At 34.1% G+C, this 25,204-nt stretch overlaps 1 protein-coding gene across 1 annotated transcript; it reads right to left on the bottom strand.

The window, feature by feature from the left end:
- Positions 1 to 2,581: 2,581 nt before the first annotated feature.
- Positions 2,582 to 23,114, bottom strand: CLDN16 (claudin 16). The gene is given in 7 exon segments (XM_045556906.1): positions 2,582 to 2,864; positions 3,588 to 3,779; positions 6,370 to 6,534; positions 9,936 to 10,038; positions 22,594 to 22,776; positions 22,778 to 22,848; positions 22,851 to 23,114. Coding segments are annotated over 7 exon segments (918 nt in total). The 5' UTR covers positions 22,921 to 23,114; the 3' UTR covers positions 2,582 to 2,730.
- Positions 23,115 to 25,204: the final 2,090 nt, after the last annotated feature.

Genomic DNA, 25,204 nt, shown 5'->3' with positions numbered 1-25,204 from the left:
CTTTGTTTTCTTCTTCATTTTTTTTCTATTTTATGCAATGTTTTTTTTTTTTTTGAGACAGAGTCTTGCTCTGTTGCCCAGGCTAGACTGAGTCCCGTGGCATCAGCCTAGCTCACAGCAACCTCAAACTCCTGGGCTCAAGCAATCCTCCTGCCTCAGCATCCCGAGTAGCTGGGACTACAGGCATGAGCCACCACGTCCGACTAATTTTTTGTTTCAGATGTACAGTATCTTTTGAAATGCTTGAGGAAACTTAAATATGAACTGAGTATTAAATAAGAGAAGAATGTATTGCTACCAAAAGGCAGAGATTGTTAACTTAAAAAAAAAAAGTAGGTATAAAGCAACATATATGGAATGATGTATTTAAAAAGAGATGTGTATATACGAATGTCTTTGTGCATATGTGTATAAATAAAGACTATATGGAGGGATGTGTAGGTAGTCGTTAAGTTTTAGTAGTGATGTTTTAGATGGGGAGAATATGGTACCTTGATATTTAAATAAGATATATTTTTGAGTCATTGTGTTTTCTAACGTTCTATAATGCACATAGACAAATTTTGTAATAATAAAAGGCTAACTTCAACTTTAAAATATAATACTGTAAAGTAAATAGTTAATAAAGGAGTAGGTAAATAGCATGTCCAATTTTCTATTTTTTTCTTTTTTTTATTGTTATAAACAGGCATGACTAAATTATAATACCCAGAATTTAGTGAGCTATTTTAATGTTTAAACATAATAATCTTATTATTTGTGTATACTGTTTATATTATTTTTCTTTCTTGCCTTATTAATCAACCATCATGTCAATTATTAATTCTTTACCATTTGATATTTGTTTTGTTGTTCACTAGTTGCTCTACAAAATATATTCTTTTTTATGCTTTATTTTGGGATGCTTCATTAAATTATAATGGATTAGGAATAAATATTTCAAATAAATAAAAAAACCCAAATATTGTTATCCCCCTCTGAGGATATACAAACATTTTAATTAAGAAAATGTTCAAAACAGTTATACATATTAATTATCACCATGAATCTCTGAAATATTTTATTATACAAATGAAATCTTTAAAAGGAAAAAAAATTAACACTTTTAAAACCTAATCTGTTTTTCCCTGCCTTTGCCATGGGGAATTTCAAGAGACTTATTAGAATATATAAAACTTGACAGAAAACATATCATAGAATTAAAATGGGAGTAAAAATTTTAAAAAAACAAGAAAAAAGAAAAACAAAATAATGAGTAGGATAATATCTGTGTAACTAGTGTATATGATCTAAAAATAATTTTAATGTCAATTATATAGTTAATAATATCCATGAGACAAAGGTGAATTAATTGCTCTTAATTCTAAGATCAGATTGGAATTGCTCCAAAGAGGTACTGTGGGAAGTCATGAACATTCTCAACAACATTAATACATGCACTTGGATTTCATCATCTCATTTTCACAACATGCTTAGCATTTTAAATTTGAAACACATTTTTTGGTGTCTTCAGAAATTCACAATTTAATTTCCATTTTTCCAGAGAGCTAATTTCTAGTTCAGTTGACATTCTTTTAAGGTACTGCAAGGTTGCCTCAAGGATATTAATGATATTCATATGAATTACAAGGAATCAGAAAACTTGAGATTAAATTTGATAACCTTTTCAAAAACTCTAAAATTTAAAAAATGCAAGATGATTGATTACAAATATGTATGAAAAGCTATTAGCAATCATCGACTTCTTTAAGTGTGTATATAATTCTGTTTTTTAAAAATAACACATTTTATGAGGGAAAATTAATTTTTCAGTAGAGAGTTATGAACTTTTATTTATTTTAACCGCATATATTTGTTAAATTTTGTCATATGTCAAATATTTTGCTGGGTTCTGAGAATCCAGTGGTGCACGGGCACTTGCATTGGTGCATCCTAATACGATGCATCCATGAAACATATTTGGATGTTCAATTAATAAATGAGTGAACTCCATGGTTGAATTATTGCTGCTGTAGTCTAATAATTTGGCAATATACAGACAAAGTTAGAATAGTGGTGAAATAATACACAGATCTTTTATGTTGTTAATGAGGTAGAAAATCACCACTGACTCCAGTATTAATTTAGCATTTGCCTTTGACATTTAGAATGTGGAAGAGGAACTTCTTATCTTTAACGCCCACCAGTGGCTGGTATATGAAGCTATTATTTTCTTTCTCTCTTTTTACAGAATCAGAGAAATAGTAGGCTTTGACATACCGTGAATTTCAAAGAATCATCTTCCTCAAAGTTATCAAATAACTCGCCCACTCGTTGAGAATACAAAAAGTGAACCAAAGGCCAGGAAGAAAGATAGGAGTTTATAAATCCTTTCAAAGATTAGGATTTCTGGCTTCATTTGAGATTGCTTTCTATTTTTAACATATCATTTTATTTTCATATCACCATGTCATAATTTCTAATATAAATATAGAAATCACAAACATTTCTACATCCTCACATCCTTATATTAAATTACAGAGAAAGTGTGTGGGGAGAGAAGCAGATAGAGTAATATGAGAATAACAGAAAGGATAAATGATAGGAGATTCAAACTGTTTGATTAAGCTAGCAGTTAATTTAGTTGAACATGAAGTCTAAATGTTCCTGGGATGACATGCTATTTTATTAACTTGAATATATTGATTTTTTAATTAAATAATATACCAACGCAGATTGACAAGTGGCATCTTACACCCTTGTGTCTACAGCATACATTTTGGCAGTCTCTGTCCGAGGGGCCACGTATGACTTAGCCATGGAAACACCAGCAATTGAATAGGCTTTCCTCACAGAATAAGAATAGTTTCTCTCAGATCCAACATCTATTTGAAAGAAATAAATGCAGAGACATAAAAATAACTCCGTAAATGACTCCGTAAATGACTCATAAATGACTCCGTAAACTTTGGAAATGAAAAAATAATGCCATTTTACATATTCTTCCCCCAAAAGGGCAAGAATATAGATACTCAAACTAAGAATCATCTAGTAACCCTAAGAAAATCTAATATTTTCATCCTGAAAGTTGTTTCTAGATTTAAAATTCAGCCAAGTATTTTTTTTTTCTGATGAGCAGAGGTATTCTCTTAGCAGTTTCTTAAGTGGTACTTGTAGAAATCCAATATAACATGTTAAATTATTTAACAATAGATATTCGGCTGGCTCTTAGTCCACTTTTCCATTTAACATTAATTATAAATTGAGCTGATTGAGTGAAGTTTTATATATACACATCATATACATATTATATATGTTTGTGAGTGTGTATGTATATATATAAGATTATGACATGCCAAAATAACTATTATATTTGAATATTGGGCATGGGTTTAGCCATGCATTTTTTTTTCAACTAATATACCACTAACAGGGAAATAAGTTTTGAATATTACAATTCAATTGCCCTTGAACAACTGGAATTTTTAATGATAATAGGTAGGAATTTAAATGAACAATATTATTTTATTCTTGTAAGATGTGTTTCTATTGGGCTAGGAAAAATGATAATGGAGTCAAGAAAGTATGCTATTTTATTTTATTCTTACCTTTGAAGAGGTATAAGCAGCAGGTGAGGACAGCTCCTGCTAAAAAGCAACCCAGAGACCCAGCCATTCCAAGCCAACAGGACCAACCAAATTTATATTGGATGCCAAGAAATATATTGTGTAAAATCAAAGAAGAACGTTCCACATAAACATCAACAGCATACCACACAGAACCAATGATTCCTGGGGCACCTGAAAGAAAGAGAGGATGCTAAGAATAATATGGGGCATTTTCCAAATTTAAATCCAAGGAAAACTGCTTACTACCCAAAATAAATGGCACCATTTAGAGAGGTAACAATACTATGGACTCATGGGCAACTCAAATTTTAGATACCTCTTCTATCTCCTCCTTTTGCCTTCTATCTTATATATCTTTTAAATTTTATTTCAGCTTATACATAAAGAGAAATACAAAAATAAAATAATGCAGTGTTCATCTGGTTGTGTAAACCTAAACTAACTACCATGATTTTCTTTAATTTTCCTCTTTCCTATGCTATATTAGTATTGTATAGAGGAAAATGTTCAAAATGAAACAAAACAAAAAAAGATCACAGAGTCTAATACAAATAGTATAGAACATATATTCATTCTATTCTGATTTTTAAATTGTAAGTACATATCATTAAAAATATTCTGTTGTTCCTGAGCCCCATCATTGAAGCTATGCCAGCTACATAATCAACACCTACATGGAAACTATGCTTTTAAAGTCATTTCGTTTGTTGAGGTCAAAGACAAATAACTAAAGTAAAAAATTGTCTTTATTTTAAAGTAAGTTCTTATATACCATACTATATAAGAATGGACCAAGAAATGTTATTCCCTTTAAATAAAATTTGATTTCCACGAATTAGCCTCTCTGATAATTGACTGGTTTGAAATGATGCCACTAGGGTTCTCTTACTCTAAAGGGATCAATTATTTGTCAAAGCCTAGATACAAAAAAGAAAGGTGTGGAGTTGGGGGACAAAAAGCTATGAGGGAAAATTAATTTTTCAGTAGAGAGTTATGAACTTTTATTTATTTTAACCACATACATTTGTTAAATTTTGTCATACATCAAATATTTTGCTGGGTTCTGAGAATCCAGTGGTGCACGGGCACTTGCATTTGTGCATCCTAATATGATGAATCCATGAAACATGGGCTGTTTCTAAAATTTGTAGTCCTCAAAATAACTTTTACATTTTTTCCCTAGAGAGTTTGTGCTATCTGTTCATTGCATTTTTCTCCTAATTGTTTAATGCAAGGAATTTAAGAAGAACTACATCATGAACATATGACCTTTAGAAAACAGGGTATAAATTGCCATGCCTTTTTCATAACACTGTTACCCTTTGGTTTACACTAGATACTCCTTTTCTGAAACTTCAGAATAGATTATGGCCTTTTAAAAATGTGTTTATTTAGCATACTAATTCTGAATGATGGTTTCAAAGCTTTGGCCATCCCTGGTCATGAAGTCATTTCTTCAGTCATTCCTGCCAGAATTTTCTTCAGTGACTTGCATTTTCTTTAAATTTTATTTGCTTTGTTGTTTTATAAAAAATGTGTATATAGTGATGCCTCAAAGAGTATTCTGGAATAAAATTGTATAGTCTTGAATAATGTTTAAATTTATTAAATAAAATACATTGTTACATGCAAAAGCTTTATGCTGTCAGTAGGCTGGATATAGAAATGAAATGTCCTAAAAAGGATAAATTATTAAACTTTTATAATTTTGTAATGCAACTTGAGGATTATTAGGACCTTGACTCAACACTTCTGTGTGAAAGAATCAGGGAGGTCCCAGTTTTGAGTGTAAAGGTTTAGGCCCTCTGCTAAGAGCTTGCTCTGCAGAATCTTCACAGCAGCAATTCAGGGTGGGTATTATTGCCCCAGCTTCACTCTATTTTGCAAATCAGGAAACAGAGATCATGGAAATATATCTCCATGTATTTTTAGTTCCAAAGCCCCTATCCACTTACTTCCCTACACTGTCTGGTCAGATTCTCACTTACATTTGCTTTACTAAATTTTTGCTGCTACCAGACAAGAAGATGATTTTCTCTCTGGGGTGTGCCCCTTGGTATACAATCTTCTTGTACTTTGATTTCTCCTCCCAGCATGCCTTCAGATTCAAAGAAGATATAATGTTGTGATGGAGGAGTACTAAGCTTTGAAGTTGGAGACAGACAAGAGTAATGTATCAATTTTGCCATTTCACTAATAAACAGCATATAAAGAAAGTGCTTCCTGACTTACTGTTTATTAGTCATGCTTAATTTATTAGTCTTCAGAATTCCATTTCTTTATCTGCTTCTTAAGTGGGGATAATAATATGATCTGTTTATTGTTTCATTTATGATCAAATGGGTTGGTGCATGGGAAAAGTTTCATACAGGATTTGGCACAATTAAATTCATTGCTAAAAAGAATTGGTGGGGTGGGTACAGCTAAGGAGGTGGTGGTTTGGGGCTTACTTTAGGGTTTAACTTCAAGAATAACCACAAAGAAATTATTTTAAAAATTTGAAATATTATATAACTTTTCAAATGGCTAAAAAATAGTTTGAGAACTTTGGCATATATTGATATGGGATATTAATAAAAGCCAAATTATCTAATTCCAAAGCTGAAGAATGTAGGGCTGGTAGACGTGCTCCTTATTCATTTGATCTAGAAAAGCAAGCCACATATGATCCTAAAATGAACTGCTTCGAAACAGTACCCTTCTTTTTCACCTGAAGTCCTTAGCAGAGTATCTCTACCCCATCACTATTCCAGACCAGTACCTGCTATTAGTAATGTGGTTCCAGCAACAAAGCACATGCGGATTTTAATGTACGGCTCATCAGAGAGGAATTTCACACAGTCAAGACCAAGCAGCAGGGTGATAAATCCAAATGCAGCTAGAATATCTGCAGTAATCATCAACGCTCGTGTTGCCACCAACTTCACTGGAAGACCAGGGCATGTGGTTACAGAAGAGACAAAGGAAGGAAACATATTAACTCACAGAGGTACATCAAAAACAGACAACTTCATAACATTAAAATAGGCCTACCAATAGAATTCAGAATTCACATTTTTATGAACTTGGACATAAGTACCCTTAATTTTTTTTATAAAACTCAAAAATACTAAGAGATTATTGACATTACTTCTTTAAGCACTGATGATTACTTGGTTTTGTTGGCATCCTAGCAGATCCTGGTAGATAGCTGGTACTAAACAAATGTTTTCCTTTATGCCTCTTGCTCTGAAAAGAGTCTTGTTCATAAGTATTATAAGTGAATGCTGACTTGAAGCTAGAGCATCTGCTCTACAAAATTACCCAATAAAGGCTGAATAAAGATATGAATAAATTATCACTATAATTGTTCAAGTTTAATTGAAAACAATTATTTCGTTAAAATTTGGCACAGGAAAGCAGGATAAAACATTTCAAGACCTCTCTTGCCTGTTCAGGCTAGTGAGAGCCATCAGCAGCTCTTTAGGAGGAGAATTCATCTCTGCTATTAAATAGTAGAAGACTATTTTGGAAGCCACATCAGCTTCTTTCAGCTCTTCAGATCATAACTCCTCTTGGCCAACATTCCATATCAAGCCTTCGACCTTACATTGTCAAATAAGCTACAGCCCATAATAATATATGGTAAAAGGTCCAAGAAAGAAAAGATTAGGTAAATAAAAGTGGAATACTAGCAATCATCTTCTATAGTAGAAGCATCTTCAACTGTGAAAGCCTCCTAAACTCTGAGTTACAGTTATGCTAAATTAAAATTAGGAAAATTATGTCACAAATGGAGGGTTAATTACCTGAAGTCAGAACTATTACTATTTCAGCTGGCTAATGAATAAGCATAATAAAATTTATTCCTTTCATAGTACACTAAATATATTTTATTTCTATAGTGATCTGGGGTTTCCTTGAATTTTAAATGACTTTTCTCCAGTGGTAAGTCAATTTAGGGCTTACTTGGCAAAATGTTGCTTGCAAAAATGCATCCAATTTTCCTTATTTAAAATAAAAAATAATTTATGATGCATCTGAAAGAGGAAATCAATGTATAAAATCAGTTCTTGCCTTATTAACAGGAGAATATACTATATGTAATTATCCTATTAGCATAATATATGAGTACATATTTGTTTCTAGAAGAGAATTTGCAAAACCTCAAAATTTGGCATTATTTCAAAAAATTCAAATGTTTTAAATATAAGACTCATTTTTCACAAAATAGAGGAAAGTGAAAAATATGCAACTCATTAGGTAATATCACTATTTCAACATATCCTCTTGATCACCACATAGTATATACAAATGGGCCTCCTACTCAGTGTCCCATGCCCAGGGGTCCCTGGACTTTGGAGCATCTCCCTTGAAATTTTCCAAGTCCCCTTTCAGAACCTAGGACTACCCAGGCACAGCAGTACCATTAAGTTGGGGTGGCCTGAACTCCCTCATGCAGACCCTCACGGGTCCTGGTCTTACCCTTCCCTTCAGGACTCTCTGCATCCCATCCCACATACAGGGTCTCTCAAGAGCTCCAGGACTCATACCTATGGGGTGGAGTGGGGGTACCATCGCCATCCAGATTCTAGGAGAGCAGTTTTGCAAGTAGATGGTTCATGCTTGCCAGAAAGGAATTTCTTTGGGGGGGATCATGTGAAATGTGGCTGTTAGGATGACATTAATATGATGATTTGTGGGGACTCAAATTATCTATATCAACAGGAGCCACACCAAACAAATATTTGAGGCCACACACTTTAGGGCCATAGGACAATGGGGAGAATTATCTAATTGTGGGTGTATAAAAGATAGCAAAACTAAAACTAAAATTCTACCTCCTCATAGGTAACATCCCAACGTAGAGACTAAAATATGTAGTTTTCCTATAATATGTTTCCATCTCTATTGTCTTTAAACATATGAGAGAAATTTTTAAAGAAAAATTTGGTATATTATTTGAAATTAGTACGTAAAAACAGAAGAAAAACTATGTGAGATATTATAGGCAAAAGATAAAAAAAGGAACATATTAAAATATAAAGAGTGGTTTTCTCTGCATAGTGGGCTGATGAGTGATTTTATTTTCTTCTTGCATAAATGTATACAATAGTTTTTAAAAGTTTGAAATATTGAATCTTTCATTTTTCTTCTCAGCTCTGACCACATCACTGAATTTTGCAATAGGCTGAATTTCCATTCCTATTCACCAAATGATGTTTCTTTGTAGGTAGAACTAGATTAGTACAGGGAGGAAAAGGAAAAGAATTAAGAGCACTTTTTTTTAAACAAAACAAGGACATTATGAATTATGTTAAAAAATGTTTCAGGTACCCAATTCCTAAATAGCAGATTAAAATATTTTAGAGCACTGCTCTTTTTAAAAGCTTTTCTCTGGACTGAAATAGCTGTTCAGGGGAAAAGTCACATTCCAAGGGTTTACTTTTAATTTATTTTGAGAAAAGAAGTTGCCATGTGGTGCCATCTCCCATCATTTGCTTTGAAAGAAACTATAACTACTTTGCTTTGATAACAGAACTGGTGTTTGTTGGCACAGTTCAATGTTCTAAAATAAGTAAGGAAGGAAGGAAGTAAATAAATAAATAAATGCTAGGGAAAAGGATTGAAAGAATCAACAATTAGATTTTTTTAATTTAAGAGATCTCTTTATTCCTAGCAACATGGGCCTTGCTAACACCTAACTATAATTTAAAGCTGAAAGTAGGGAAGACAAAGGACCTGGCTTTCATATTGCCTGTAACAACGTGTCACATGTGTTGATTTTTTTCATCCACTGATCCCCACTGTCTGTGTCTCTCTTTGGCTACCTGTCTCTTTTTGTCTCTGCCCCTATCTCCACCTCTTTCTTGCTTAGCAAACTTTCAATTGAAATAACTACAAACTTTCTCTTTGAACTAAGTTGTAGCTTAAAGATATCGCTGAAAGGCTTTTCCTCTAACCTGTCAATTTTAATCATAAAATCACAGCACTCTAAAACAATCATTTCAATTCAAAAAGTGTTTACTATAAGTCTACTGTATAAAGCACTATGCCCAGCTCTTTGGGGAATAGCAGAGATAGATAGTATTTCTACCCCCAGAGAATACAAATATATGGAAAAAGATAAAATATGTTACAATATTTTAAATGTTTTTAAAATGTAAATACTTTCAAAATGTTTCAATTCACATTTCAGAAATGAACTCAATTTCGAATTGAAACATTTCAAACTGGACAGGACCTTAATACAGTACTATAGAACACAAAAACCCACAATGGAGGCCTGAGCTCAGTTTTCTGTGGCATTCCCTTCCCGGCAAGCAGAGAGGTCTAAGGCATACGTACAAGGATGTTCCGCATATATGGAATCATACTCATCACAGGTGCGAATCCCATCGAAAGCATTTGTGACACACTCCCACCAGAGGCCGCGGCACTTTGTGCTCACCTAGATATCAGAGAAGACACTGTGTAAACAACTCATGCAGACACATTTCAGCTCCCCTTAATCAAAGGGAAAACTTAGCTGTTGTGTTTGCTGCAAAGAAAAATGGTTATAAGCATGATGAGAATTTCATTTACAGCAAAAAATGCATTTTAGAATATTTTGCCTTAAGCACTGACAAAGGTTTTCTGGACCAGGAACTAAGTCAATTTCCTGATGGGGGCTGGGCAGAAAAATAAAACATGGTTAAGAGGGATAAAATCAAAACTAAATATAATATATTCAAATATCTCTGACTGCTTCCATCATAGAGTAATTGTTTAACATGGAAACAATTCATTTCACCTCTCTGTGCTGACATTTACTCACAAAAGAAAAACAATATACAAATAGATAATAATTGTTGGCATCTTGAGTCTACTAGTAATGTACATTATTTTTTTTCATCATGAACAATGAGTTCCAGGAAGAAAGGTGTTATTTTATAGAAGGTTCACAAATTTAAAATAATTAGCAAAGAACACAAATAAATGAAAAGACACTAATAAATAAAATATGAAGGCCCCAAGTCTTCTTTGTTCCACTGACATAATACAAATGCTTAAGCTATGATATGGATGTGAATAAATTGAACATTAATTTCATACAACTTGACAGGTATAAACCACTTTTACTTGGAAATGATGTACTGATGACTTTAAGTGTCCACTCAGAGCTAAAAGGTACGAATACCCTGAGCCTTCCCATACCTTGTCCATAATCTGTAAGTCATAGTGGATTTCTTAGAATTGTAAACATCCCAGCAGAAAATAGTTTAAGTATTCTTGACAGAGCTCATGCATATAGAACAGAGCTAATATGATTGTTCCTTCTGACTCAATTATGGATTCATATTACCTTGGAAATCTGGGAATAGTTTAGTAAAGTGTAACAAAGAATTATCTTGGAAAATGAAAACTTAAGTTTTTCCCCAAGAAAGAATAAATAATAGAGCAGAGTGGGAAGAGGAATGCAAATGAAGGGGGGCTAAGTTGATATGGAGAAGAAAGGAAGGAACATGAAAACACTTTGCTTTGCAAAAGAAAATCATATCAAGGAGTATATGCATATGAAACTCTCTGCCCCATGTTCTGCTCTCAAGCTGTGTTGTGTGCCAAATAAAACTGTACTGTTTGTAACTTGATCACAATTTTGAATGTGATACCTTTATTATTACTTTATATGTAAAATATTGATAGTTGGCAATAATTAATAATTCTATATTGCATCTATACTATGAAGCAGCTACTATTCAGCATATTATTATTTTATTTATTCCTTAAAGGACCTTATGAGATATTATTATTGTCATACATTTTACAAATAAGGAAATGAAGGCATAGGGAAATTAAGTGATAAATGGAGGCAACAGAACTCAAACACAGCAGTATGTGTGTGTGCTCTTAAGCATCACAATATACATAAAACTCATTTTTTATGAGTTAGTAATCTCTTTACTGGGCATTTATTCAAAGGGAAAGAAATCAGTATACTAAAGAGATATCTGTACCCCCATGTGTTTTGCAGCACTATTCACAATAGCCAAGATATGGAATTGATGTCAATGTAGGTGTATAACAACAGATGAATTGATAAAGAAAATGTGGTATATATACCCACGGGATATTATTCATCATAAAAAAATGAAATCCTGTCATTCATGGCAATATGAATGGAACTAGAGGACATTGTGTTAAATTAAATAAGCCAGAAAGAGACAGTTAAATACTGCATATTCTCCCTCACATGTGGAAGCTAACAAAGTTGATCTCATAGAAGTAAAAAGTAGGACAGAAGATACTGTAGGCTAGGAAAAGCAAGGTAAAGGAAATGATAGAGATTTGTTGAAAGATACAAAATTACAATTAGATAGGAGAAATAAGTTCTAGTGTTCTACACCACTGTAGGATGACTATGTTAGCCATAGTATATTATAATGTATATTTTCAAAAAGCTAGAAAGAGAATAGCAAATGTTCCCAACACAAAAAAATGATAAATGTTTGACATGATGGATATGCTAATTACTCTGATCTGATCACTATACATTATATGTAACAAAATACCATGATCACCCCATTAAAAATGATGCATTATGTGCTAAAAATAATAAAACATGACAGTAAAAAATGTTTAAATGCATTTTTAAAGAATTCCCAACTCCATTTCAGGCTAAAGTACTCCAGAGCTGGGTACTGGAAGATAGCTTCACAGGAAGTAAGCCCATACTGGACTCTCACGGCAAGACAATTATTCTATAAAACCTCATTTTGACTTGCTCTTTCTGAGCTTATATCTGTAAGCAATGTTTTGGACTTTATGGAGGATTATATCTGACCCAGAGAAACATAGAGACCAAAAATCTAATCAAGAAAATTCATCTTGTGAAATTTAACACCAGTTTCTAAAGAAGAATGAGAACGTCTAAATTATATGTGCACTAAATATAAATAAGTTATATATGCATTAACTATTAAATACAAATTGACACTCTTATTATCTGTGTTGTAACCTTTGGCAAGATCTTACCTTTTTTGAACCTCAATCTCCTCATCTGTATAAAGGAGATGTTAGGATAGTTTTAAGGATTAAATATTATAAACATATACAATATAAATGATTTCCTCAATAAATAGATATGGTAGTAAAATGCTTAAACATTATAATGAGCTGAGTAGCGGCTGTGTTAAGCTTTACTAACTAACCACAATGAAAGTGGTGAAAGTTGGTGGCCTTCAAAAATATGTGTCCCCATAGATAACCCCAGAACCTATGACTGTGACCTTATTTGGAAAAGGGGTCTTTGTAGATATAATTAAGGATCTTGAGATCAGATGACCTTAGATTATCTGGGTGGACCCTAAACCAATGATAAACATCCTTATAAGAGACACACAGAGGAGAGACACAGACAGAAAAGGGGACAACGTGACCACAGAGGCAGAGGTTGGAGTGATGCAGCCACAGGTCAAGGAACACCTACAGCCTCCAGACGCTGGAAGAGGATAGGAACAGATTCTCCCTTCGAACCTCCAGAGGAGGTGCAATATTTTGATGTTAAACTTCTGGCCTCCAGAACTGTGAGAGAACAAATTTCTCTTTTGTTCAAGCCACCCAGTTTACAATCATTTGCTAACGAAGCCATAGGCAATTAATACAGTAAAGACAATTTGTTGTGAACTGCTATACCATGACAGAAACCAGGCCTTCTCATGCCTATTGCCCTTCAGTTTCTCAATTAACAGGAACACACTGGATCCAGTTCGTTTTACCTGGAGCCAGGTGATATGGATTTGAAGCCACTGCTCTGTAATCAATGACTGTCCACAATTTCCTACTGTCTAAGCCATCCACTAAAATAAACTAACTAGCCTACTATGGTCATTCCAGTTATATATGACATTATTTTAAAAGTGGTTTGAGATGTACATACACAAATTCTTATTTTACACTAATGAGTATTTCTGTCTTGCCAAAATAATCCAGTAGTGGTGTCAACTTCAAAGCTATTGATCATTTACCTGCAATGACCATATTTAGAAAAGCAATGAGCTCATTAGAGAAAACAAGGAATCCAATTTCATTAGGTATTAATGCTCAGGGGCACACTATTAGATTGCTTGGAATTCACACTAAGTTAAGGTACGTGAGAATAGTGGCTGTGATTAACTAAACTTCTGTGTTAATATAGCACTTACTGGAGACACTCTTAAAGGTGCCTTTGTGCACAAAAGACAAGGTTGAAAGATTTTATTTTATCATATTAAGAAAAGTCCTCTTTGTTATAATGTATAGTCTTCTTTTACCTTTCTCTCTGTTTTAAAATGGCTTATTAGAAACTCTATAAAAGGCAAGCAACTCTAAGTTCTTGAAAGTTTTAAGAAAAGGTTCTTAAAAACCAGACCAATGCTTAAAAAATAATGGTTAACCTTTCTTAAAGGGCAAAAAATGCAAAATATTAGCTAATAATTTTTATCTCACAGGGTTGTCCAAAATAGATGGATGCAAATTTAAACTTTCTGCTTCTAATATGTGATTTATACATTAATAAATAATGTAAAAATGCTAAAATAATTTGTATATTATTTTAATAAATATATATTTTCTCTGAAAGTGAGCAGTAGATTATCTCCTAAATGGGGTGGGGAGATAAGTCAGTTTTTCCAAGGTATGACAGTAAGGTAGAAGGCACAAACATGAGGCCAGCAAAAAACTCTTAATCAGTTACAACAGTTAAAATGTAGAGATTTTACAAAATTTGGTCAGTCTGGCCACCTGAACTTCCCAGTCCCACAAAGCAACATTTAGCAAGAGAGGAGTAGCTGCTTCCATTTAGGTGGGGCTTGTGCTCACCAAGTTTCCCACAGTTCCTACCCAATCTGTCTCTCTCATATCTGTATGCTATTTGTTCCTTAAGGCATTTGAATTTTCTCCTTCTGGCATATACTAATGAGAATAACTTCCCTTTCTCTCAATGGGTCAAACTTCTACTTATTACTCAAGTTCCACTTCAAAGACATCCCTTCTTCCATGAGGCCTGCTCCAGTCTCTCCAGCTGGAGTTAACTTTTTCCTATCCTGAGATTTCACAGTAATTTGTCCATATTTCTGTAGCACTTATTGTATTCTCCTTTATGGGTGCATTTAGTGTATCTGTCTGCCATTTTTCAAACTATATTTATTGAATGCCTGTCTTGTGCCAATCAACATGCTAACTAAATACTGGAGATACAGCAATGACCAAGACAGACATGGTACCTTGCTTTAAGAAGTATACAGCCTCCTTTTGTGGTATACAATAGGTGCTCAATAGAGGCTTATTGAGGAAAAAAATCTGTCAATTTTTCTAATCTACACATGTTAACTCTCATTTGAACTTTTGAGAAAATAGTTATGGATACACAATATGCACAATTGTTGCTTAATATGTGCTTTCAACTTGACTGAATAAACTAGACCAGCTAAATCCAGAAGCCAAAGAATTATCATTTAAACTGGAGAGTTTACACTGATTTGGTGTAATCCTGGATGCTGTCTGCTCAACTGCCCTGGAAAGTGTTCACTAGAGTACTAAGGATGAGCAGGATACCAAAAAGTTTCAGGAAACCATATTGATGATGATTCTTCTCAGATGAGTTAAGGTGGAATAACATAAATCAGTTCCTTAATCTTGGGATTTCTTATTCTGAACTCTGCAGCAGTCTCCCATTAAGACTTCTCTATCCTAGTCTGTGCCAATTTCTATTTTCTTATTACTTCTGAAATATAAACAGCAATAATTTTTACTGTCCTCTTTTTTGTTTATCTTTTGAGAATTAGAGATACTCAAAAATGTATGGTATTTATCTCTTCTCCAGTTACATAGTAGATTGTGTATATATATAATATATGTAATATATATATAATACATACATATATAGTAATTATATACAGTAGGCTTAGTAAATGTTTATTTTTGGTTAACCACTATCAAACAAGATTTTTGTTTGTCAATAGGCATTAGATGATTAATGTATTGACATAAATAATGCATAAAAGAAATGCATAAAATGCATAAAAGAAAAATAAGCCATACTATTTTAAAAACCACCTTGCATACATACAAGAATTTATAATTTTCACACCACTTTACCATCCTTATGCTAATGTACTTTAACATTGAAGATGCAACTTGCCTATAGACAGTACTTACTTAGATATATTTAATAAGATGGAAAAGTTTTAATAACACTGTAGTAAATAACATGTTTTACTACTAAAACTTGAAATATTTTCCATTTTAATAGAAACTGCATTTGAATTTTTAAAAATGGGATTCTGAACTTTTTTACTTTTATATTTTATATTTTTTTACTATCCTAGAGTCTAAAAGAAGTCAAGACAAGCCTTAATAAAGATGAGGAAGTAAAACTAAAATAATCATAATAGATGTCACCTTTCCTTTCTACTTTCTTTATATTCTACATTGATAAGCTATAAAAGAAAGTCATGAGTTTATTTGCTAAAATATATTTGTTTTACCTCTCTCTGGTTATTTGTGGAGCACTGGCTAAAAGTGTAAATGATAAAAATGGGATAATGAAAACTTAGTATAAAAATATAATATTTGTGGTCTTCACTTGGTTTACATATCTGAACTCTCCAAATATTTTAATTTTAATATTTATTGTTTAATTTATTTAAGTTACATACATTAGAATGCTTTCCTCATAAAAGTAAGATCTTACAACTTTGCAATGATTACTGCCCAGTGACAGAGATCAAAATTTTTGTTGAGTGCATTATTGTAAATTATTAATTTTCTTTTTTTCCTCTCTCCTTTTTTTTGTTTATTTCTATCTTTGAAACACTGGCCAGAAAAGCCACATTATCCAGACCAGAATTCACTCTTCATCAACTTTATTAGATATTCCAGAAGATTATATCTGTACTCCTATCTTTAAAAAAATGAACATCTTGTGGAAGTAAAACTCGATGGAAATCAAGCCGGAGGAGAGAGAGGATGGGTAAAATCACGCCTAACGGGTACAATGTACACTTTCTGGGTGATGGGCACACTTATAACTTTGACTCAAACTGTACAAAAGCAATTCATGTAGCCAAAACATTTGTACCCCTGTAATATCCTGAAATTTAAAAATGAACAAAACATATATCTTGAAAAATATAAATTGTAGCAAGATATAAAATCTTGCTTTAAAAAAAAAGTGGTCATTTCCCTACAGACGTACTTCTTATTTAGGGCTCAATATGAGATTTCCAAAGATCGCCTCATATTATATTTCATTCATTTATTCATTCTTTCAACAAATGTGCCATGTTTTTTAATAGGTGCTCCATCAATTCACGTGAACAAATGCATCATGAGCTCCTATTATGTGGTTGTCAGCGCCAGGTGCTGTAAGAAATCATGAGATGAATGGGAGAATATTTGTAGCTTCAAATGTCTACTGAAAGTGTTTAGAATTCAATTAGAAAGTAAAACTATTATGTAAAGGTTCAACGTGCATGCTAGATATAATCATTTTAATATTTTCCTTCTGTCTGAAAGAATTATAGTATCATTAATGCAAACAGACATTTCAAAAGAGAACCTGATGATAGGAATAAAATAAATTCAAAAGTGAGCAACCTTCTTTTGAGGTATAAAATTTCAATCATAACTGTGTTTGGTACATAGCACATTCTCAATAAAAAATTAACAAAAGATTAACTGAAAATGGAATCCTCTTGTAAAAATACTTTTTCCTTCTGATAATTGAGATATCAGTAACTGTGTAAAGAAACTGTCTTTTTATTTCAGTGTGAATAATTATAACTACATATTCTATATTTAACATATTAATAATAAATAATTCATAATTTATTTTGTTAAATGTGCATCTTTCATAGATAACTTTTGCCATTTGACTCTATTGTCTGCCTCATTTCCCTGGTCAGACAAAAAGGAAATAGTCCTAAGTATAAACATGGGCAAACCACAGCTCAGAGAAGTCAACAAAATTTCTGCAATAAAATCAATAGAGAAAATAGGAATAGAACTTAAATCTCATATCTCTCTGCTCAGTGAACATTATGCAAAATGTCATCCTCTTATTCAGAGCAAAAACAAAACAATAAACTGCAAATAGACAATATATATCTAACATTTATTGGCTGATTCATATTTGCCTGCTACTACAGCAAATGCTTTACACAAGCTCATTTAATCCTCACAAGAAACTTCTGATGTGTGTATTATTATTCTCCCTTTATGGAAGAGGAAATGTGGTTTATAGCAGTTTAAAAGCCTGTCTAAATTCATACAGATGCTCCCTGGCTAAATGAGATTTAACCTCAGTTCCCTCTGACATCAAATCTAACCTCTAAACTTTCCCACTATACGTATACCGTGGAGTACTATTCAGCTATAAGAAACAGTGGTGATCTAGCACCTCTTCTATTTTCCTGGATAGAGTTGGAACCCATTCTATTAAGTGAAGTATCCCAAGAATGGAAAAATAACCACCACATGTGCTCACCATCAAATTGGTTTTAACTGATCAACACGTAAGTGCACATATAGGAATAATATTCCTCAGGCATTGGGCAGATGGAAGAGGGGAGGAGGGGACGAGTATATAGATACATAATGAGTGTGGTGCACACTGTCTGGGGGATGGACATGCTTGAAGCTCTGACTCAGGGAGGGGGGCAAGAGCAGTATACGTAACCTAAACGTTTGTACCCTCATAATAGGCTGAAATAAAAAAAAAATCTGTTCCTATCTCCAGGTTTTGTGCAACATATTAAGGCAGAAAAAAAATTAGTGGGATGGTCCAGAGACATTGCTCCATTATGACTTCTATACAAAGATTAATTTTCTTCCCTTTAAGCTCTCAGTGAGTGACTTCAGTATCCTTCCAATTGCCCCAAATCAAATAAGGTGGATTTCAACTTTGTCTTCTTCCTTTTCATCACTTTCTTTCCCACATGTAGTTGATTACAAACCACATCAATTTGAGGTCTTTAGAGTTTGCCCATATCTTTACATACCTCTTCATATTTGCTGCCACTCTAGTTCAGACCACCATTGTTTCCCTCCTGATCTATGGTAAAAATCTCCTAATTGATCCCCCCATACCTCATTTTACACCTTTCAACCACTCTTCACAAACAGCCAGAATGATTGATCTTTCTAAAAAGCACATACCTGTTTGCTTAGAGTAAAGCCCCCTTGCTTATGGTAGAAGATCTATATTTTACATGATATGCAAAGCCTTTGATTACCTAGCTCCTATATTCTCCCACCACACTGGAAACTCTTACCATGCTGAAATATACACAATGCCACAAATATACAGTGCTCTCATATCTAGAGCTCAATGCATACAATTTCCTGTGCTTGGAGTATTCTCTACTTCTCCTGCCTCACTCATCTGTCCTTCAAGTCCTAGTTCAGATACCTCTTCTTTTGGGTAGCCTTCACTGATTATCCAAGACCAGATGAGTGCCCATTTGGGGTTATTCGTTATTGCAACACTTGCCATATCATGCTAAAACTATAAGTTTGCCTATCTGTCTCCCTCACTACACTAGGAGCAATCTAAGGAAGCTCTAAGTCTCATTCTCCTTTATAACCCTGTACTTATCACAGTGCCAGGTATACAGAAGGTTTCAAGGAATATTTGTGAAATGAAGGAAGATGGAAATAAAGAAAAGAGATAGAGAAAGGGAGGGATAGAGATGAAGGAGGAGAAAGGGCAAAAAGAAAAAGGAGAAAGGAAGAAAAGAGTAGGAGGGATAGAAAAGGGAGAAAAGGAGAGAGGAGAAGAAAGAGAAAGGAAGGAAGGAGCAAAGAGAGGAAGAAAAGAGGAAAGGAGGGTGGAAGGAAGGAAGGGAGAGTGTATAAAGTTATAGAAAAATGGAGAATATTCACACTAGACTCCTAATGGAAATGTCTGGGAAGGCTCTAGACAGCATAAGTCCTTCAGTTATTAGCCAACTCTCTGCAGTTGCACTCGTGGTCATGGAGTTCTGCTGTTAAAGAAAATAAAGACTGGAAAGGCCCTCAGAAACAACTAAGTTTAACTTTACCTTAAAATTGAGGAAACAGCTGAAGACAAACTATTAAGTTACTTCATAAAAGATAGTTAATGTGGGTTAAGATGCAAACACAGGCTTGAAAAATCTCAAAACCCAAGTTTTCTTCCCCACATTAGTCTTCCAAGACATCCAGTTGAGTCAATAATGACAAAAGCAGGTGGTAGCTCAGAGCCTTTGGTCCCTGATTTGGGGCTGTACACACTGCAATTCCATGAACTATTTCTTTTTCCCTAAGATTTGTACTTAATACAAAGAACTTCACTCTGCCAGGCAGGTACACTATGGTAAGACACAAGAATACATGAGCTCTTTCTGCCTCTTGCTAGTGTCGCTCGCCTTAACTCTCTAACAAGCCGCGAGCTTTTCCTCACTCTGCACCTCTGCCATATAGTCCTCTTCTCTGAAAGGACCCTGGTGTCATTTCTACCTTTTGAAATCCTTTGCATCCTTTTGAATCTTTGCTCAGATGTCTTTGCTTCCATAAGACCTGCTTCAGTGTCCTTAACAGGAAATAATCACTGTATATTTTTCTGCTTCAATTTTACCTTGTTCATTTCTTTCTCAAAATACGAATTGACCTATGCCTGTTTCATGTGTATCTATTTTCCCCTAACTAAATGTACACTTCTAGAAGGCAGGACCCATTCTTGCTTTGTCTTTGCCTCCCCTAGTAGGGTTAGCATAGTATCTTCTGTAGGACATATATTTTATATTCCTGTTAGGTTGAATTGAACCATAGAATCCATCTTCCAACTCTGATGCCTGTATCATCCTAGAATAGTAATAAAGCTCAAAATTCATAATACTTCTTGTTTAAATTTTCCATGTGTATGCTTTTAAAACACACACACATTTTTGTGTTGTTTGTGCAACAATTTTTAAATGTGAGATATTATATGGATGAAAAGGTGATATATAAATGGAGAAGAGGGCAAGGAAGAAGAGAAGTATAATTCAACTAGTGAGTATCAGAACCTTCAGATTTGTGAACAATAGTATGACAATATATCCTGGCCAACTGAAGTAGCAATTATTATGAGAGATTCCTCTCCGATTAAAAATATTGAAAAATAAAGTGATGATTGAAAGAGAAGGGGGCCTGATTTGTTATGGAGTTCTTCTTACAACGTGGAGGCTTCTTGGGAACTATTCTATCAATACATTTCAAGCATGGAAAATGAGAAAAAAGCTAAGAAATACTAACTCTTGTCCAAGATTAGCAAGGATTTACTTGAGGTGAATAACCTGAACTGCTCATTCCATTCATTTTAACTAGACATATTCTTGCACAGGACAGATGGCAAATTGGTTGGATGTACTAAAATGCAAGAAGGCACTTTAAATGCCAGCACTCCCAATATCTTTCTCTCTCTGCAAGGTTTGACCCTTTCTAAAATTCTATTTCTTATCAAGTGAAGTTAGCAATTATGTGAGCTTAAGCAGAAAGACTTTCAAATTGTTTTAGAAAACATTTTAATAATGTCTTTAGATAGGATTTAGCATTTTTTTACATTTTTAAAAACATACTTTTAAGTATTCTCAAGTCCAGCATATTTCTGCATTAATCACCTACCACTGGCAGTGTAGATAATGGCAAACTAATGGCAGCAGAAGGTTTTATCTGCACTTTTCCCTGAGCACTGTTCAAAGGGCATTTTTTTTCATTCACTGCTTATACTCATTGCCAGATAAAATGCATCAGTAGACTCACTTATAGCAGACATTCTTTATAGGACTTCAATTCTATCACAATTTTTTAGAAGTGTAATTTTCTAGCACTAAAGAGGTATTTATAACTCCTTGGTTTTGAAATGCTATGTAGAAGTCAGAGGAAAATTAAAAGAAAAAGTAAACAGCAAAAATAATGCACAGCAAAACAGGAAGATTATTACTTTCTAACTTCAACTTGAGAATCTAATAAAGAAAATTAGAAGAAAAATATATAAACTCACGCTTGAGTATTTTCCCTAAACTTCACAGAGGTGGCATTAGAGCATTTATTAGGGTAAATTGTCCCCTTCAGGATGTACATAAAAGAGCAAATTGTGTTGCTCTATACTCTTTGTTTGAGCTCCTGAAATACTGTTTCTTTTTCTTACCTACACTTTCCTAAATCTTGATAATGAATAGCAGCTGATTCTGAAGATTTGTTTTTTTTTTTTCACTCAGTTCTACCTCTCTCAGATTTCTATGGCCACAGAAAATGCTTTTGCACTTCAAAATTACTTCTTTCTGCTTCTCCAGTGAGAAAAATAAAATCCTCAAATGTGAACCCACTCACTCATCTCTTGCATAATAGTTCCCAAGAGCAACTGATTTTTAAGAGAGGATTTCTTAAATCCATGTCTATCCCCTTTACGTTGGGATGCACTGGAAAGATTCTTTCTCTCTCAGGATATTTATTTCTACTTGGAAATTCATTAAGATAACATTTTTCAATTGCATACAAATTGGGTAAGTTTTATATGCCTTGCATTTGATTACTTAATCTGTTAGATTATTATCACTCTTATTTAATAAGTCCATCTCACTACTCTTAATACTGTCATCAAGTTAAATTTATCTTTGAAGGAAAGGGAGTTACTGAAACGTTATTCAATCTGGTATATGCAGCAATGGAAGAGGTGGATTTCTGAAGGTCACAGTGGCAGGGATTATTTAATTACCCTTGTGTAAATTTATCCTTATGAAAAATAGAGGGGACTATTTAGTTACCTCATCTGTGTAATGGGATAACAATAAGACCTACCTCATAAAATAGCTATGAAGATTAAATGAGCTGATAATGTAAAGACTCAATAGTAGTCAGTCAGCCCACGTTGCCTATTTTTGCTATTATTAGTCTTAATAAACACATTGAGTTTTGTATATGGCAGTGGGACTTAGAGAAAATTTGGACTGGCTGGGGTCAGAAAAAAAAATTGCTGACTCCTTACCTCCAGGGAATCATCAGCATTCACCATCCAGCAGTCTGTCCAGGTGGCCACAATCAAAAACCCAGCAGAGAAAAAGGCAAAGAAGCACGCAACATATGGAAGAAGATCCCTCATCGTGGCGAGTAGCCAGTCTGGAAGGCAACATGGGCATGTATCACCTTGGGCCCATTCATGTAGCTGGAATGCTGTCGGTCTTCTGTGTTTCTAGTACCTGGGGATGCGAAAATACTGCTCTTTTACTTTTTCTCACACCCCCTGCAGGCGTCTTAAGTTGCAGTAAGAATAATACAAACAGGCTGTAACCAACAGTGGGGTCCTGCAGGTCATTATCCGAGGCAACCAACCTCCAATCAGAAGCCAGGTCAGTGAAAGGACTGAGTGTGTTTTGGGTGGGGAAGAGAAGGAGCCCTGGTAATGTTTTCTGCCCCAACTGTGAGCTGATGCAAGATGATGGTCACCAGAGGCACATGCCACCGCCAAGATGGAGGGAAGGAGGAAGGGTCCCACCCTATGCTGGAGTCTGTAAACTGATCTTTCTCAGGCCCTCTAGGGAAAGTGAGCTATTCTCCTCCCCCTCCGAAGAAGGCTACACGGTTGACTGAGTGTTATTTTATTGTTAGGACTACTTTAATATTCGCTGACTACCTTAGACAGACAGGCCACTGGTGAAACTATGCTAAACAAGCGCTTGCTCAAGGGAGTTTGCATTCCAAAGTGTTGGGCAGAACAGCCCCATGAAGGATTTCCAGCACCTGGGCAGCAGGTACAGCCAAGGCTTCTGACCTTTCAGCATCAGAGAATGGACACAAGTGTGCATTTTAATCCAGACTGCTCTAGATGCAAAACCTTGCTCTGAAGCTTATGGGATGAGAGCTCTTGGGCTGCAGTTTCTGTAAAATGCTGGTATAATACCTTCTTCATAAGATGCCTATGAGGATTAAATGATATTGTATCTACAAATCATTTAGAATAGTGTCTAAATGGTAAATATTAATATAACAAAGAACATCCTATATTACCAATATTTGAAAATGTGTCCAATAAAAAAACCTATTTATATTAGGAAAAAAGGTAATTTAAAAAAAAAAATTTTGATATAGCAGGGGAAACTGGAGTTTTACCTACACCTGAATTGGTAGCCTTAATGGATATAAATCTTTCATAACCAATATTCCTCTAAAAATACTTTTAAAAGCATATATATTGTTATTTTATCTTCATCAGATTTCTCTATATTAAAATAATATTTTTGAATGATAATAGGAGAAAAGTTGTTTGATATGATTCTTGATGCAAGAGAGAATGAGAAGGGAGGACAAACAGAGTAAAGGGGAGGTAGGCGGAGGGGGAGGCAAGGAAAAAGATTAGAAATAGTTCATTATTCTGGAAAGAATCAGCTACAAAGATAATTATTTTAGTAACAGTCATAAAGGGATTATTTGTTTCTATTTAATAATAATGATTTGGTCATAGTATTTAGTATAAAGGGGTAAAATCAGTATTGATATGGCATTTTTCAAGAGTATATTAAAATAATAAACTTGTAACAACTTTGTTATTTCTAATTTTAATTCATTTTTATTCAAGTATATAAAATGTAGATTTAAATATAAAAGCTAGATGAAAAACCATATGTAGACTATAAGCCCAATTACTGCTATACAAAGTATTTATATTCATCCCCCGTAAACCGGGGTTTCCCTTTTTAAGATTTTAGTTACCCATAGTGAACCATCATCGAAAAATATTACATGGAAAACTTCAGAAATAAACAATTGGTAAGTCATAAATTGTGCACCATTCTGAGTATCATGATGAAATCTTAAGCCATCCCACTCTATCCTGCCCAAGGAGGTGAATCATCCCTTTGTCTGGCATATCCACACTGCATACACTACCCACCCCTTAGTCACTTAGCAGCCTTCTTGTCAGATCCACCACATACAGTGCGTATGGAGTCTGATGCTATCCTTGGTTTCAGGTATCCACTGGGAGTCTTGGAAGGTATTCCCCAGGGATAAGAGGGTACTACTCTATACATTAACATTAGTTATCACTACTTTATGAGGTTCCCTTTTATATTTTATTTGACTTTTATTATAGATGCCTTTCATTTTATTTATTTTACTTGACAGAAAAACATAACACATATTTTTTAAAGTGCTCAAAGAATGTAATTACCCATGGCATACACGTACACACATGCTGCTTTGGTGAGTCACAAGTGAATATTTCCCTGTGCCCTAAAACCTAAAATGCTAATGCTCTATTGATCTGGGAGAGCAAACCAATTCCAAAAGCACATTCCCATTACAGGAAAAGTCCTGAATTCAGCTGCTAGTTTTCCACCCAGGGACCTTTCACAATGTAATTTTCTTGCTAAGAGTGCACCCATGGGCAGTGTTTCTTAAATGTGAGTGTACTCTAGAATCTCCGAGGCCACTTGGTATAAATGCAGACCTAGGAGCTCCACCCTCAGAGATTTGGATTCAAGAAATTGGGAGTAAAGGCCAGGAATTCACATTTTATATACGTTTTCTATAAAATTCTGATTCTGAGACAAATGACTATGCTTTGAGAGACTGGTTCAGAACAAAAAAAGAAAAACTGG

This window comes from Lemur catta, chromosome 1 (genome assembly GCF_020740605.2).
Source record: "Lemur catta isolate mLemCat1 chromosome 1, mLemCat1.pri, whole genome shotgun sequence".
Lineage (NCBI taxonomy): Eukaryota > Metazoa > Chordata > Mammalia > Primates > Lemuridae > Lemur > Lemur catta.
This window is presented reverse-complemented; position numbering and strand designations above follow the sequence as displayed.